Source organism: Onychomys torridus, chromosome 3, assembly GCF_903995425.1.
Source record: "Onychomys torridus chromosome 3, mOncTor1.1, whole genome shotgun sequence".
Lineage (NCBI taxonomy): Eukaryota > Metazoa > Chordata > Mammalia > Rodentia > Cricetidae > Onychomys > Onychomys torridus.
Genome location: NC_050445.1, coordinates 157141933 through 157155681, shown reverse-complemented (window position 1 = coordinate 157155681; position 13749 = coordinate 157141933). Strand labels below are relative to the sequence as shown.

At 43.2% G+C, this 13749-nt stretch overlaps 1 protein-coding gene across 3 annotated transcripts in view; it reads right to left on the bottom strand.

The window, feature by feature from the left end:
• Sspn (sarcospan) overlaps positions 1-11999 on the bottom strand; it is a 37156-nt gene extending 25157 nt beyond the window's left edge. Inside the window, exons 1-2 of one of the 3 annotated variants that reach the window (XM_036182107.1) lie at positions 11946-11999; positions 11260-11675 (exon numbers count right to left, since the gene is read on the bottom strand). In XM_036182107.1, the coding sequence (XP_036038000.1) occupies positions 11260-11457 (198 nt within the window). In that variant the 5' untranslated portion in view covers positions 11458-11675; positions 11946-11999. The other 2 variants (XM_036182108.1, XM_036182109.1) reach the window with 2 other exon arrangements.
• Positions 12000-13749: the final 1750 nt, after the last annotated feature.

The following is a 13749-nucleotide window of genomic DNA, read 5'->3' as shown; positions in this document are numbered from 1 at the left end:
GAAAAACTGTAAGAGGCAGAGGACTAGGAAATCTGTTGTGATCTATTGTGACTTCTAGAGGTAACAAGGAAGCGACACCCATAATACTTCAACAACATGGCTTCCCAAACAAGACTTGAACAAGGACAATACCAACAGACACGCTGTATTTATATATGTATGTACATTATGGTGCTATGAAAGAAAATGGCCCCCAAAGGGAATGGCACTATTAGGAGGTATGGCCTTGTTGGAGGAAGTGTGTCACTGTGGAGGTGAGATTTAAGGTCTCTTGCTCAAGCTTCCCTCAGTGTGACAGTCAGTCAACTTCCTGTTACCTGAAGATGTAGGACTCTCAGCTCCAGCACCACATTTGCCTGCATACCACCATGCTTGTTGCCATGATGATAATGGACTGAACCTCTGAAACTGTAAGTGAGCCCCCTCAATTAAATGTTTTGATTTATAAGAGTTGCCATGGTTATGGTATCTCTTCACAGCAATAAAAATCCAAACTAAGACAGAAGTTGGTTCCAGGGACTAGGATATTGCGGTGATAAGCCTGACCATGCTTTTGTTTGAAGGAGTGTGGACCTTGGGACTATGGATTAGAAAAGCAGTTAAAGGCATTAACTGCTGCTTAATGGGCATTCCTAGTAGGAGCATGGAAGACAGTGGTGCTGGGTGTGATATGATGAACTGTGGTGGCCTGCTCAAGAGGTTTCAGAGGAGAAGAATTTTAGAGATCATTCTTGTGATATTTTGGTGAGGGAAGTGGCTGCCTTTTGCCCTTGTCTGAAAAGTCTGCCTGAGACTAAAGTGAAGAATTTTGGATTAATTCCAATGACAGAAGAAATCTCTAGACAACCTAGTATAGATCTGTCATATGGCTTTGGCAGTAACTCTAATTAAGATTTATAATGAAAAGGAACTAAAGAAAAGCTTAGAGCCTGGTATGGTGGTACATGCCTTTTATCCCACTGGGAATGTAGAGGCTCGTGGATCTCTGAGGTTGAGGCCAGCCTGGTCTACAGAGTGATGGTTACATGATACTTTGATCACATTCTGATGCTCTCAAAACTGACAATAAAGCCAGGCAGTGGTGGCACATGCCTTTAATCCCAGCACTTGGGAGGTACAGCCAGGTAGATCTCTGTGAGTTCAAGGCCAGCCTGGTCTACAGAGTGAGATCCAGGACAGGCACCAAAAACTACATGGAGAAACCCTGTCTTGAAAAACAAAAACAAAAACAAAACCTGACAACAAAGTTTGTTTTGAATCAGAGTGGCTACAAGCTACTAGCTGACCTAAATTAACTATAGATGTTTTGGAGAACTGAGGACAGATAGACACAGGAAATAGTAGAGCAGGTTTGAGACAGGGTCTTGGTCCTTTCGGGTGGAGGAATGAAGAGATAGGAGGTCACTAGTCACTTCTCCATCACTTCTCTGATCACTCAAGTTCTTACCCCAGTATCTGACTTCTGAGTTTTTATCGATACAGAATAATTAGATAAACACATCATCTGGTGTCCAATTCAGGGCATGAAATCACAAAGCAGTCACTCACCTGGCTTTGCAGCCTCTGGAGCTGCTGGCTTTTCCTCCCTTGCCCCAGGCCCTCTGAGCAAGTCTGGGATTTTCCTGTTGCAGCCTCTCTACAACAGACTCCACTTGCACCCATTCCTGGCCCCAAACTCCACAGACCCCAAACCCCACAGATGCTGGGGCCCCAAATGCCCCGAGTGAGCCACCCATAGCTGGCTGGCTCTGCCGTCAGGCACCCTGTGCCCTCACTTCCCACCACACGTGCTTCTTCCACAAGTTCCCATGTCTGCTTTCAGGCAGTTGGCTCTCTCTCTCCCAGTGGACTGCAGGCTTGCCATGGAACCCTCCTGTGCCACTGTCACCTCAGATCAGCGGCCTCGACACCCTCAGCCAGGCTGTGCACCACCTGTGTCTCTGCCCAGTGACAGCCAGCCTCGCTTGTCAGCTGATCTGGTGAGACACCTGGGAATTTGTAAGGGGGTGGTCAGTTGTTGTTGTTGTTGTTGTTGTTTTAATTTTTCCCCATGTTAAAAATGGGAGACAATGCCATGATGCAGGGAGTAAGGTCTCTGTATGGTTTCACAAGATGGGTTGAAAATGGAACAGTTAAATGAAAGGATGAGATTAGGTGAGATTGAAATAATATCAATTATAATTACTATCAGTTTGGTATTTCATGTTTTATCTCTAAAAAGGTTGTTTGATATTGGTGCCAAATACAAAATTGACTGATAACATACAATCCTTTAAAAAACTTATTAGTAAAACTAAGAAAAATATTCACACACAGACAGAGTTTAGAGCAGAAGCTACTGCACCATTGCATTATAAAATTCAAAAGGAACAGCCCAAGGTTATTAGAAAACTAACCTTAATTTGTTCAGTTACCATTCAAGAATGACCACCAAGTATAGGCATCCCCAAGGCTATTTAAAAGTTAACTGGGATCCTATAGAAATGTTAGATTTGAAGAGATTTAAGGAAGCATAGTTTCCTATGGTATGCATTCACCTTTTGTGAAACAAATGTTAAATTCATGGGCCACTCAGAACAGAATCATGCCACAAGACTGGAAAGATTTAGTTACAGCAGTATTGGAAACTGGTCCTTAGTTATAGTGGAAAATATAGTGGAGAGAGGAAGCTGGGGTCATAGAACAATAAGGTAGGGCTAGAGATTATGAGATTTCCAAAGATCAAATTCTTGGTGTGAGTCATTATGCTGATTTGCAAAGACATATTACATTTGATGATCACACCTTGGCTCTATGCCATACAGCAGCTTTGAATGCTTGAGACAGGGCTGAAGAATCAGGAAGGAGGACTAAGTAGTTTACTAAAATTATACAAGTCCAAAAGAAACCTTCACAAATTCCTTACAAAGATTGACTTCAGCTGTAAATAGAATGATATCAAATCCAGAAGTTAGACAAAAATTAATTGAATCTTTGGTTTTTAAAAATTCTAACTCAGAATACAAAAGGGTGATTAGGCCTTTAAAGACCAGATCAGGACCCACAGATGAAAGGATTGGAAATATATCTGATATAGGATCTCATGCTTATGATAATACTTGGATAGGAGTAAAATTCTAAAAATTTTAAGAAAAATTAAGATTAGATGTTTTAATTGTGGTAAACCAGGTCATCTGAAAAAGGGATTGTAGACAAGGTGTTCCTAGGAACAATGTTTTGTTTTTTCCATAGATAATCCCAATAGAAGGCCTCAAATTTCTGGAAAATTCAGGAGATATGGCAAAGGCTGACATTAAACTAATGAATGCAGATGAACAAGGGAGAGGCAAGGTAATCCTTTGCCATCAGGCCCCTGTATCAAATTTGGTTCAGTCATTCCCTGTGAGCATTGAAGAAATTCTTCCACAGAACAATTAAAAGACTTAATGCATGTTGTGAAAAACCACCCTGCTCAAGATGACAGAACAGCTTTAGAAGATAAAACAAAATTTTCAGGAGAAAGCATAAAGCAACTATTTTGGCAAACTTCTATAAAAGATCAAACACCAAAGTTAAAAATACAAATAAATGGAATTGAAATTGAGGGTTTGGTAGACATAGGGGCAGATATAATAATAATTGCACCAAAATCTTGGCATCCAAATTGGCCTCTTGGGGAGGTAAATTTTAAGCTTCTAGGGTTTAGCACTTTATCTCAGGTAAAACAAAGTGTAAGATGGGTTGATTTTATAGGGCCAGAAGGACAGAGAAGAAAATTAAAGCCATATGTGCCTAACATAGCAATCAATTTATGGGGATGTAATTGTTACAGCAATGGAATACTCATATTAACATTCCTCCAGTCTCAGAAACAAACCATAAACTGTTCTATGTTTCTGATAAAAATATTAAAAGGTATTGTCAAGAACAGTCACCAAACATTCAGGTTGTACATAAACATCAGGGCACAAGAGCTGATGATTTTTTAAAGGTACCAACAACCCTACCTTTAAAATGGTCAAATGACAAACCTATCTGGGTAGAACAATGGCCTTTGACATCAGAGAAATTACAGGCATTAGAAAAGCTGGTACAGGAGCAGCTAGATGCTCAACATATTGAAAATTCGACCAGTCATTGGAACTCTTCTGTATTTGTTATTAAGAATAAATCTGGAAAGTGGAGAATGGTAACAAATCTAAGAAATGTTAATAAGGTGATTCAGCCAATGGGCTCTGTACAGCCTGGAGTTACTCACCTTCTCTATTACCTAAATGATGATCTATTATAGTGATTGATTTAAAAACTTCTTTTTAATATAACTTTATAAGAACAAGATAGAGAAAAATTGGCCTTCACAGTGGCTACTTATAATAATTCTTAGCCTGTTAAAAGATATCAGTGGAAAATTCTTCCACAAGGGATGTTAAATAGCCCTACCTTGTGTCAATATTTTGTACAAGAGACATTGGAAATAATTCTTAACAGTTTCCTCAATCTATAATTTATCACTATATGGATGAAATCTTACTAGCTGATTCTGATGCAGATACCTTAGAGAAAATGTTTGAATAAGTAAAGAAAATATTGCATTGTTGGGGATCACAAATTGCCCCTGAAAAATATAGAGAGGAGATTTTTATTAATTACCTAGGATATAAGATATGTTCATAAAAATTCAACCACAGAAAGTATAAATCAGGATAAATCTATTATAAACACTTAATGATTTCCAAAAATTGCTGAGAGATATTAACTGGATATAGCCCACAATTGGATTGACAACTCAAGAACTAAGTAATTTATTTTCAAACCTTACAAGGTGATAAGAACTTATATAGTATAAGAAAATTGTCAGCTGAGGATGAGAGAGAATTGGCTTTGGTAGAAAAGAAATTACAGGATACACATGTGGATCGCTTGGATCCAGAGCTTGATTGCATTCTGGTTATTTTACCTTGTATGCCCTCTCCTACAGAAATTCTAATACAGAGAGAAGAAAATATCTTAGAATGGATATTTTTGCCACACAAACAGAGTTTAAAATTAAAGACCTACATAAAAAATTTTCTGAATTGATTCTGAAAGGAAAATTAAGACTGTGGCAATTAGCAGGAATAGACCCAGTTGAAATTATAGTACCTTTTACTAATGCTGGAATTTCCTCATATGGGCAGAAAATGAACATTGGCAAAAAGGTTGCAATTTTTTTTGGAGAGATTATCTACAAATGTCACAAAAGCAAGAAACTTCAGTTTATAAAAAGAACTACTTGGATTCTTCCTCGTATTGTAAAGGGAACACCAATTTCTGGAGCAGCTACATTCTATAGTGATACAAACAAATCAGAAAATGCAGATTATAAGTCAGGAAATGTAAGTGGCTCAAAGCCCTTATGATTCTGTTCAAAAATCAGAATTATATGCTATTCTAATGGTATTATTAGATATCCCCAAACCTCTTAATATAGTTACTGACTCTCAATATGCAGAAAGAGTTGTTTTGCATATTGAAATGGCTGAACTTAACCCAGATGATTCAGAATTAACTTTGTTATTTATGAAACTACAAGAAATAATCAGAAAAAGAAATAATCCCTTGTATATAACACATATCAGATCCCATACAGGTTTAACAGGCCCTCTAGCATAAGGTAAGGATGAAATTGATCAGCTATTGGTAGAAAATGTGCTAGAAGCCTCAGAATTTCATTAGAAACACCACATTAATAGCAAATGTTTGAACCAAGTTGACACACATGCATGGCATGTACACACACACACACACACACACACACACACACACATTTTAAAATATATCAGAATCTGCTCTGTCTCCTTATTAAAGGGAGTTTCTAGAAATCTGGGCTATTCTGGGGTTAGATGCAGAGGTAACACTTCCCACACACAATTTTGGGCATCTTATGATTTTGTTCAATCCTAACCTTTGTTGTGGGTAGCTGTTCCAACTTTGACCTAGAAGTACTACCCTCAGTGAGGCTTCCAGTAATGGTCACATCTACCTATGACCTGCCCCTGAGGCAGGGCAAGACAGGAGCTCTTAAGACCCAAGATCTGGATGTGCCAGCTTTCTTGGTTCCTGGTGATCCTGGATGCTGGATAGTAGACCAAGCAGAGTTCTCCAGAGAACTCAGCTGGACTGCACTTCACCTCTCTTGGATCCTGTAACCAACCCCTTTACTAGCTGCAAGTTACATCCCCAAATAAACCTCCTTTTCAACTATGTGGAGTTGCCTTAATAAATTCCTCAATAAACCTTCCTCTTCTCTCCTGAAATTCTCAAATATTCCATGCTATTTTCATAAACTCATTAAAATTTTTATATTTGATGTGAGAATTTCACATGGCTATCAAGTTATTTTCTTGGTATCTCTTATATATGCTCCACAGGGACTGAATCGGCCCTGTAATTATTATTCCTTGGTTCTAGCAACCCTGTGAAAACCACATAATAAAAACTATCACCCAGTGATACTGCAGGTGCTAGACTGGGTTTGAGAACACATATTAAAGTCCCAATATGAAAAATAATGAATTACACAATGTACCTCTAAAAATAATATTCCAGATCTAATTTTTCAAATCTCAAGACTCCTATGTAGAGACTGACAGTGCCTTTGGCTTCCTGACTTGATAAAACGTCTATGAAAACCAACACCATACCTTCTGCTCTTCTGGCCTTTCCTCATGACCATGGTGGAGCTCCTTAGCTAGATCAGGCGTCTAGCTTCCTCTAGCTGTAAATCATAAGTAATAACTAAACTTCAGTCTGACTTGTGATGTGTTCTAGATCTACTTGCAAATTTCATGGTAAATTCTCACAAAGCAGGTGCTTGCAATTCTCTCTTAAAATAACTAGTCATCTTTCTCTTCAGTTATGTCAAGTCTTAGCCAGTTTTGAAACATCCAAATACACCTGCATTTCTAATCCCTTGGAGAAATTTGAACTTGAAATACTGAAATTTCTTTGTGTGTGCAGATGTTTTGAGACAGGTCGTCACTATGTTGTCTAGATTAGCATGAAACTTGCAATCCTCCTGCTTCAACCTCCTGAGTGCTGGGATTACTGCCATGTACCACCATTGCTTGTTCTTGAATACCCAATAGGACTTATAAACATGGTTCCCTTTCTTTTAAGCCCTTGTCTTAAACTCTCTGATATGGTTAATAATATGACATGAATCTCAGAGTTTGGATTCCAGTGGGCAGGATATGGGGATGATGGAGGGGTGGCAAGCAGGAAACTAAAGAACAGAGCAGGAGGCAGGGCAGGGCGTGCTGCACCCACCCTCAGTTCCAGCCCTCAGGAGGCAGAGGCAGGAAACTCAGAGTAAGTTCTCATCAGCCCAGCCTACTTGGTGACTACAAGCCAGCTGGGTCCTAGATACAAGAACATCTAGACACAAGAACATCTCGCTGCCCTCGGGGAGGTGAGAAGGGAGAGCAGGTGCTGAAATTGCCTTTAGGACTGAGATGCCAAAGGAAATAAATCACGGCTGGGGACTCTCTGAGAGGTAATGGCTTTGGAAACACTGGTGTGGGTTAATTTTCTAATGGGCACTATTCATTACTGTCAGGTGTGGTAAGTGCTCAGTCCATCAGCAGTTGGTGATATCCCCCAGCTGCAGGAACGCCATTTTAGACTCATTCAGACACCCTAACAAATGTTACTGAACAGAGAAAAGTAAGCCCAAGTTTAAACACACATGACATCTCAGTTAGAACTGCACTCACTGAATTCCCAGTCATGGATACCTTCTCTGGCATAAGAACTGAAATGGCTTGGGATGTGGAGGCTGGAAGATCGGGAGTTCAAGGCCAGCTACATAAAGTTAGCTACATAAAGTTCCTACATGAGACCCTGTCTTGAAAACCAAACATAAAATTAAAATCTGCACCCACCCTCAATTCAAACAATAAATAGGAAAAGAACACACCGAGAATGAATGTCTCTCTCCTAGGTGCTTCGCCCGCAGCCCCATTTGTCCTCAGAGAGACTGTTTCTCTTCCTATTGCCACTGTGATTTACAACCTCTGCCATCTACAAGGACTCTGAGCTGATGTCACGGTCTCCACTGCAGCTCCATTCAACATCCCTTCCCTTCCTAAATCTCAGGCCATTGAAGTATGAAGAGTGGTGTCACATTTATGGCCAGTCACGGTGGAGGAGAGGTAAGAGATAGCCTAGCTGGTCTCCACCACCCACTGGACTGAAATCTCTGAACATAAATTACCCAGGGCCTCTTTAGTCTCTAAGTAAAAGGTCTGAGCAAGTCACACAGGCACTGGTCAAAGAGAAGCCACCCAGACATCCAAGTTGTACTGAGAAAATGCTAACACCCAAACCTCAAGTTAATAGGACAGCAGATTCTGAAAACTGAAGCCAATCCTTATGCCAAGAGGCAGCCTGAATAAATAAAAGAACGCAGCACACTCAGCTGTGGACGGTGGGGGAGCTGCATTCCGGAAGTGGGTGTGGCTCTGTTCAGCCTTGGGTTTGGTGGTAGTGAGCCTTCTACACAGGGCAACTTTTCAGGATCCCCCAGGATATGCCAGACTAGACTCACTGCACATCCTAGAGGAAAATGACCCAGGGAGGTGCCCCCTTTCACACTAATTTTTATTAACCTGCAGAGAGATGCAGAACGTTCTGGGCTAATGTCATATTGGTAAGATTGCTAAACAGTGACTCAACTGGGAACAGAGAAAGGTGACATGGTCAAACTGATCTGTGAAACATAGCAATTCAGGACTCTTCTGCCACCCTGGGGATGAACCTTGAAGACTGCCACCATCGGCGACTGTTCCCAAAAGCTGAAGCATGGTGCATTACCACCTGTTAGCTATGAGCTGGTGCTGTGCTGAAGGTTTCACTGATCTGTTGATTCCTCAGGGCGACCCTAACGGGTAAGACTGACTTACTATCGATAAAGAAGTAGAAACCAGGGCTGGGGAGATGCTCTGGGTAAAGTACCTAGTACACACACATGTGGACCTGAGTTCAGAGCCCCAGCACCCAAATAAAAAGATAGGTGTGGCTCCAACTGTCTGTGACCTCACCATGGCCCGAGCAGAGACGGGAGATCCAGGGGGGCTCCTTGGGCAGGCAATCTTCCCCAGTTGGTAAGTTTGGGGGTCAGTGAGAGACACTGTCTCAAAAAAGAGGTGGGGAGTGATTGAGGAAGGCATCACAATGTTGCTCCCTGACCTCCACAGGTCTATGTGCATGCCTGCATGCCCTCCCTGACACATATGTATGTTCACATGAACATCACACACACAGACACACACACACACACACACACACACACACACACACACACACACACAATTCCCAAACCCCAAAAATTGAAACCTAGAGACAGATATTAACTAACTTGCCCACAGTCATTCAGCAAATAATGTTTGAGCCGGGATTCAACATCAGGTGTGGTGTTTACACACCTGCCCTTCACCATCTGCCTCCTGTCTCTCCCTTCCTGACAGCCTGGAAGAATGCCCTGAGACCAACCACAGACAGTGTGGTCAGGCAAGCACAGGGTCCCTGTGTCTGGGAGACAGTGACACACTGCCCACAGCCCTCATCCTGCTGAGATGAGACACGCCCCCACCTGACTTCTCAGAGACCCCATCAGTAGGCTGTGGACATGTGTGCTAGATGCTCTGACTCTACCCAGATTCTCTGTTGAAAGAAAACTCAAGCAGTGCCACATGCTTTGGGTGGACTTCAAATGAATCCTAGGCTATAGAGAAGAAACGAGAAAAGAGAGTCCCCTGCTGTGCATAAGGCTCTCCATACCACACCCAGGAAGCCATCAGGAACAGCAAACCTCACAGGATCTTTTGATTCCTGAAGTTTCAGGATTTCTGTATCATGCCTTGAACATTAAAACATGGTTTGTCCCCCAGTCTAATTCATTTCTTTGGAACTGGTCTTCTTGAAGTTGAAATAAAAGCTGGTCCTCAAAACCAGCTTCATTGCTTACTCTCCCTTTCACCTAACCTTCAAGGACAGATATTCCCCCCCCCCCAGTATGTCGACAGCCATCGAGGAGACTAAAATATACAGTATGTCTAAGTGAGAAGTTATTTTTAAAATCATTTGGCTTAGAAAACTCCAATCATGATAATTTCAAGGGAATTCTCAGGACACAAATTAAACGTTTTAAATTACTCTTCAAAGATTTGTGAGTTCGAATAATCTTAATTTAAAAATATCATGCATATGTATCAGGTGTCTCTAAGTTCTGTACCATACATTATGTTGGGATTTCCTTGTGTGGTCAGCAACGACACCGACTTACAACGCACGACCCTGGAGGTGGACTGCAGAAGGCCCCTGACTGCCACCTTCACCTTCTGGGCTTGAGGGTGTTATTTACCTTGTTAGTGGGCTTCCTCGTGTCCAGAGAGGCGTAACAATCCTCACTGTTTCATGCATCAACTGAAACACCTTGTCTGGGAGTTTAGTACTGGCTTTAGATAATGTGGTATTAAAATAGCAAGCCAGAATCCGACTACAGAGATGCCAGCCTGGCTGTCTCGTGACCTTGGGCGGGGCCAGCCTGGCTTCTCTAACTTGAGGTCCCTAAGAGTGTACGTACAAATTCAAGTAAAATCTCCGGCAGGGCAGGCACATAGTAGGTATTCAGTAAGCTGCATCTGTTTTACCTTAAAGAATTCACACACCAATCCCACTAGTACAGTCCCAAACACATTTCTGCCGCAGCCAGAAGAGCTTCAACCCGCCTTACACTGTGCGGATTGGGGCAACACTTGGCTGTATTCTCTGGCCCTGCCTGTGAACACGATTTCAGGAAGTCTACAGGGCACTGTAGCTTAACAAAACCAGCGTGTTTGCTCCAAGTTCAGGTTTTCCTACCCTGACTTTCCCAAGATGAGCTTCACTTTGTGCTTCTTAGGCAGACAGGCCTGGACAATGAGACAAGGACCAAGCCACACAGGGTGCCTCCGCAGTTATTTTTGAGGCTGTCTGTGCAAGATGACCACAGGGCCTCTGGAGCTCCAGCAGATTGAGAATCAGGGGCCAGGGAGGAGAGAGAAGCCTCAGGCAGGAGAAGGCCAGAATCCTGCATCCAGCCTCGCTTCGGGGAGCCCAAGTGTGCCCACAGTCGGTCTCCAAGCAGTTAGGGGTGCAGCTGGGGTGGGGGTGGGGGCGCATGCAGCTGGGTTAGTCTCCACTCAGCTACGCGGCTTGGCATGCCCGCTTGCGCTTAGGCAGAACAGACTCGATGCTTACAATGATCCCAGCCCAGAACGGAGTGTCTCTGACTAGCAGGGAGGGGCTGATGCTCGCCATGAGGAAGCCCAGCACGGTCACCGCGATGCCCAGCGCCAGCTGCAGCAGCGCCAGCAGCAGCGGGAAGCGGCAGCCGCAGCAGGTCCGTGCCTCCTCGTCCATGCGCTCCTGTGCCCCTGGGCTGGGCTTGCGCCCCATGTTCAGGCTGGTGGTGGCTGCGGTGGTGGCTGCGCCTGGGCCTCTGCTGGGCCTGCCTTGTCTGCAGCCTGGGCTGAGGAACTGTGGAAAACACTCTCAGGCCACCAGTGGCCGAGGGGGACTCGAGGGGGGTCGCCAACTGCCAACGCTTAGGGATCCGGAGCCCAGGGCTCCTGTGATAGGAATGCCAGCCTGCTATGCTTTTTGGTTTCCAGGACCTGCAAGACAAAGTGATGAATGCTGAAACCGCTGGTGTTTAATCAATAGATCATTGAACACAAAAATGGGCTCGGCTGCACTAACATCTGTGAGTGAAGTCACTGCCAAAAGTTAAATTACGTTTTTTTCTAAATCTGTAGTCCAGCTAACAAGGGAGGGAAGGAGGGAGGGAGGGAGGGAGGGAAGGAGGGAGGGAGGGAGGAGCAGAGGAAGAAAAATTAAGAAAATGGTAAAGAAAAAAAGGAAGAGAAGAGAAAAGAAAAACAAACCTTTTCCCCCTCTCACTTAGGTACTTTTTATTGCTGGTGGATGAGATGATCTGAGTTTGCTCTCCAGACCCACAGAAAGAGAAAACTGTTTCTGAAAAGTTGAATCCCTGACCTCTCACACATGTGACTCACACATCATACACATGCTCACACACCATAATGATAACAATTGATTAAAATTTAACAATGGGATAATTGTTCATTGGGCTAATGGTGACACCTCTCACATGTGTTTGTTTTCAAAAGCTCTTCGTCCTCATTTGTATGTTGTGACAGTCTCCTGCAGCCCAGGCTGGGTTCAAACTTGCTGGACATCCAGAGATGACCTTGAATTCTTACTCCTCCTACCTCTACCTCTCAAATGTTGGGGTTACAGGTGTGCACCACCACACCCAGCTCCTGGACTTAAAAGCTATTATAATAGTGTCTATGAGGTCCCCAGTGAGTCTTCACATTTTAGCTAAAAGTCTAGGATTGTTGACGACTCTTGGTAGAGATGCAAAGTTGCACCCAGGCAACATTTAAGAACGACTTCTAGCACCTGCAATGTGCCAGGACAGGTAGCTACCGATCTGACCCCCAGTAGAAGGCACAGAACAGATGGGTAATTCTGGTTACTCCTATTTATGCATCCTTCATGCAGCAGCACTTGGGACAAACTACAGTATGAAACCACTAAGAAATAGTTCCTCTTTGGGGGTGGGAATTTAGACTTCCTTTTGTATGGTCACTTTAACATTCGGAAACTTTATTCAAAAGGAAATTATGTTTCCAAGATGTTAATAAATAAATGATGCCTACTCCTAGGTTGGTTAAGATGGCCAAGCCTAGCTTCCTGCTGCCCCCTCAGAATTCCAAGCTAATTGCTGCCTGCTGCTTACATACAGAGGTGCTTACTCAGTGAGACTCAGCACTTGCCTTATACCTTTTCTATACACCAGTGAGAAAAATATGGTTCATAGATTAAGTCAGTCAATTAGAATCAGAACCCAAAACACACATTCAGTCCCCGCTCAGATGGCCTGATCACTGCCACACTTTCTACCATCAGAACCATGAGGATTTCCAGAAGGAACGGACAAAAGCTGCTGTTAATACAGAACATGATTCCCACTGACAAGGACAGCCCAGCAGGTAAAAAACAAAACAAAACAAAACAAAACAAAAAAAACCACTTGGTCTTTCTATGTAAATCTAATAAAAATCACAGGGAGCCAACAAACTATCTGTGACTAGTTATTTGTTCCTATAGCATAGCTCCTAGCTGGGCCTGGTGGCACAGGCCCATATTCCCAGATACTGCAGAGACAGAGCAGATGGGTTGTAAGGTGCAGGCTAGGATTAAGGGAGTATGGAGAACCCTGCAGAGAAGAGTCAAGCATTGTCACTGTGCTGTGATAAGACACCATGGCCAAAAGCAATTTGGGGAGGAAAGAGTTTATTTCATCTTACTACTTTCAGGTCACAGTGTAAGAACTATGTCCTTAATTACATCATCAGCCTGCGATGGTGTTCCAGCCTAAAAAGCAGGCGGGCTCTATGTGGATTCCTTTTCCCTTTCCTTCTCTTCCCTCCATGTGGTCTCTCTGTTTCTCTGGTTCTCTCTCTCTCTCTCTCTCTCTCTCTCTCCTCCTCTCTCTCTCCTCCTTCTTCCCTCTCTCCCTCCCTCCTCTCTCCCTCTCTCTCTCAAGCTCTAAAAAGGTAACTATGGCTCATGACTCTCCTCCAGCACTCTCTTCTGTCGGCATGGCCACTGCGGGCGGCAGCCAGCCACGAGCAGTGCTGATTTAACCAACGTTTGGTG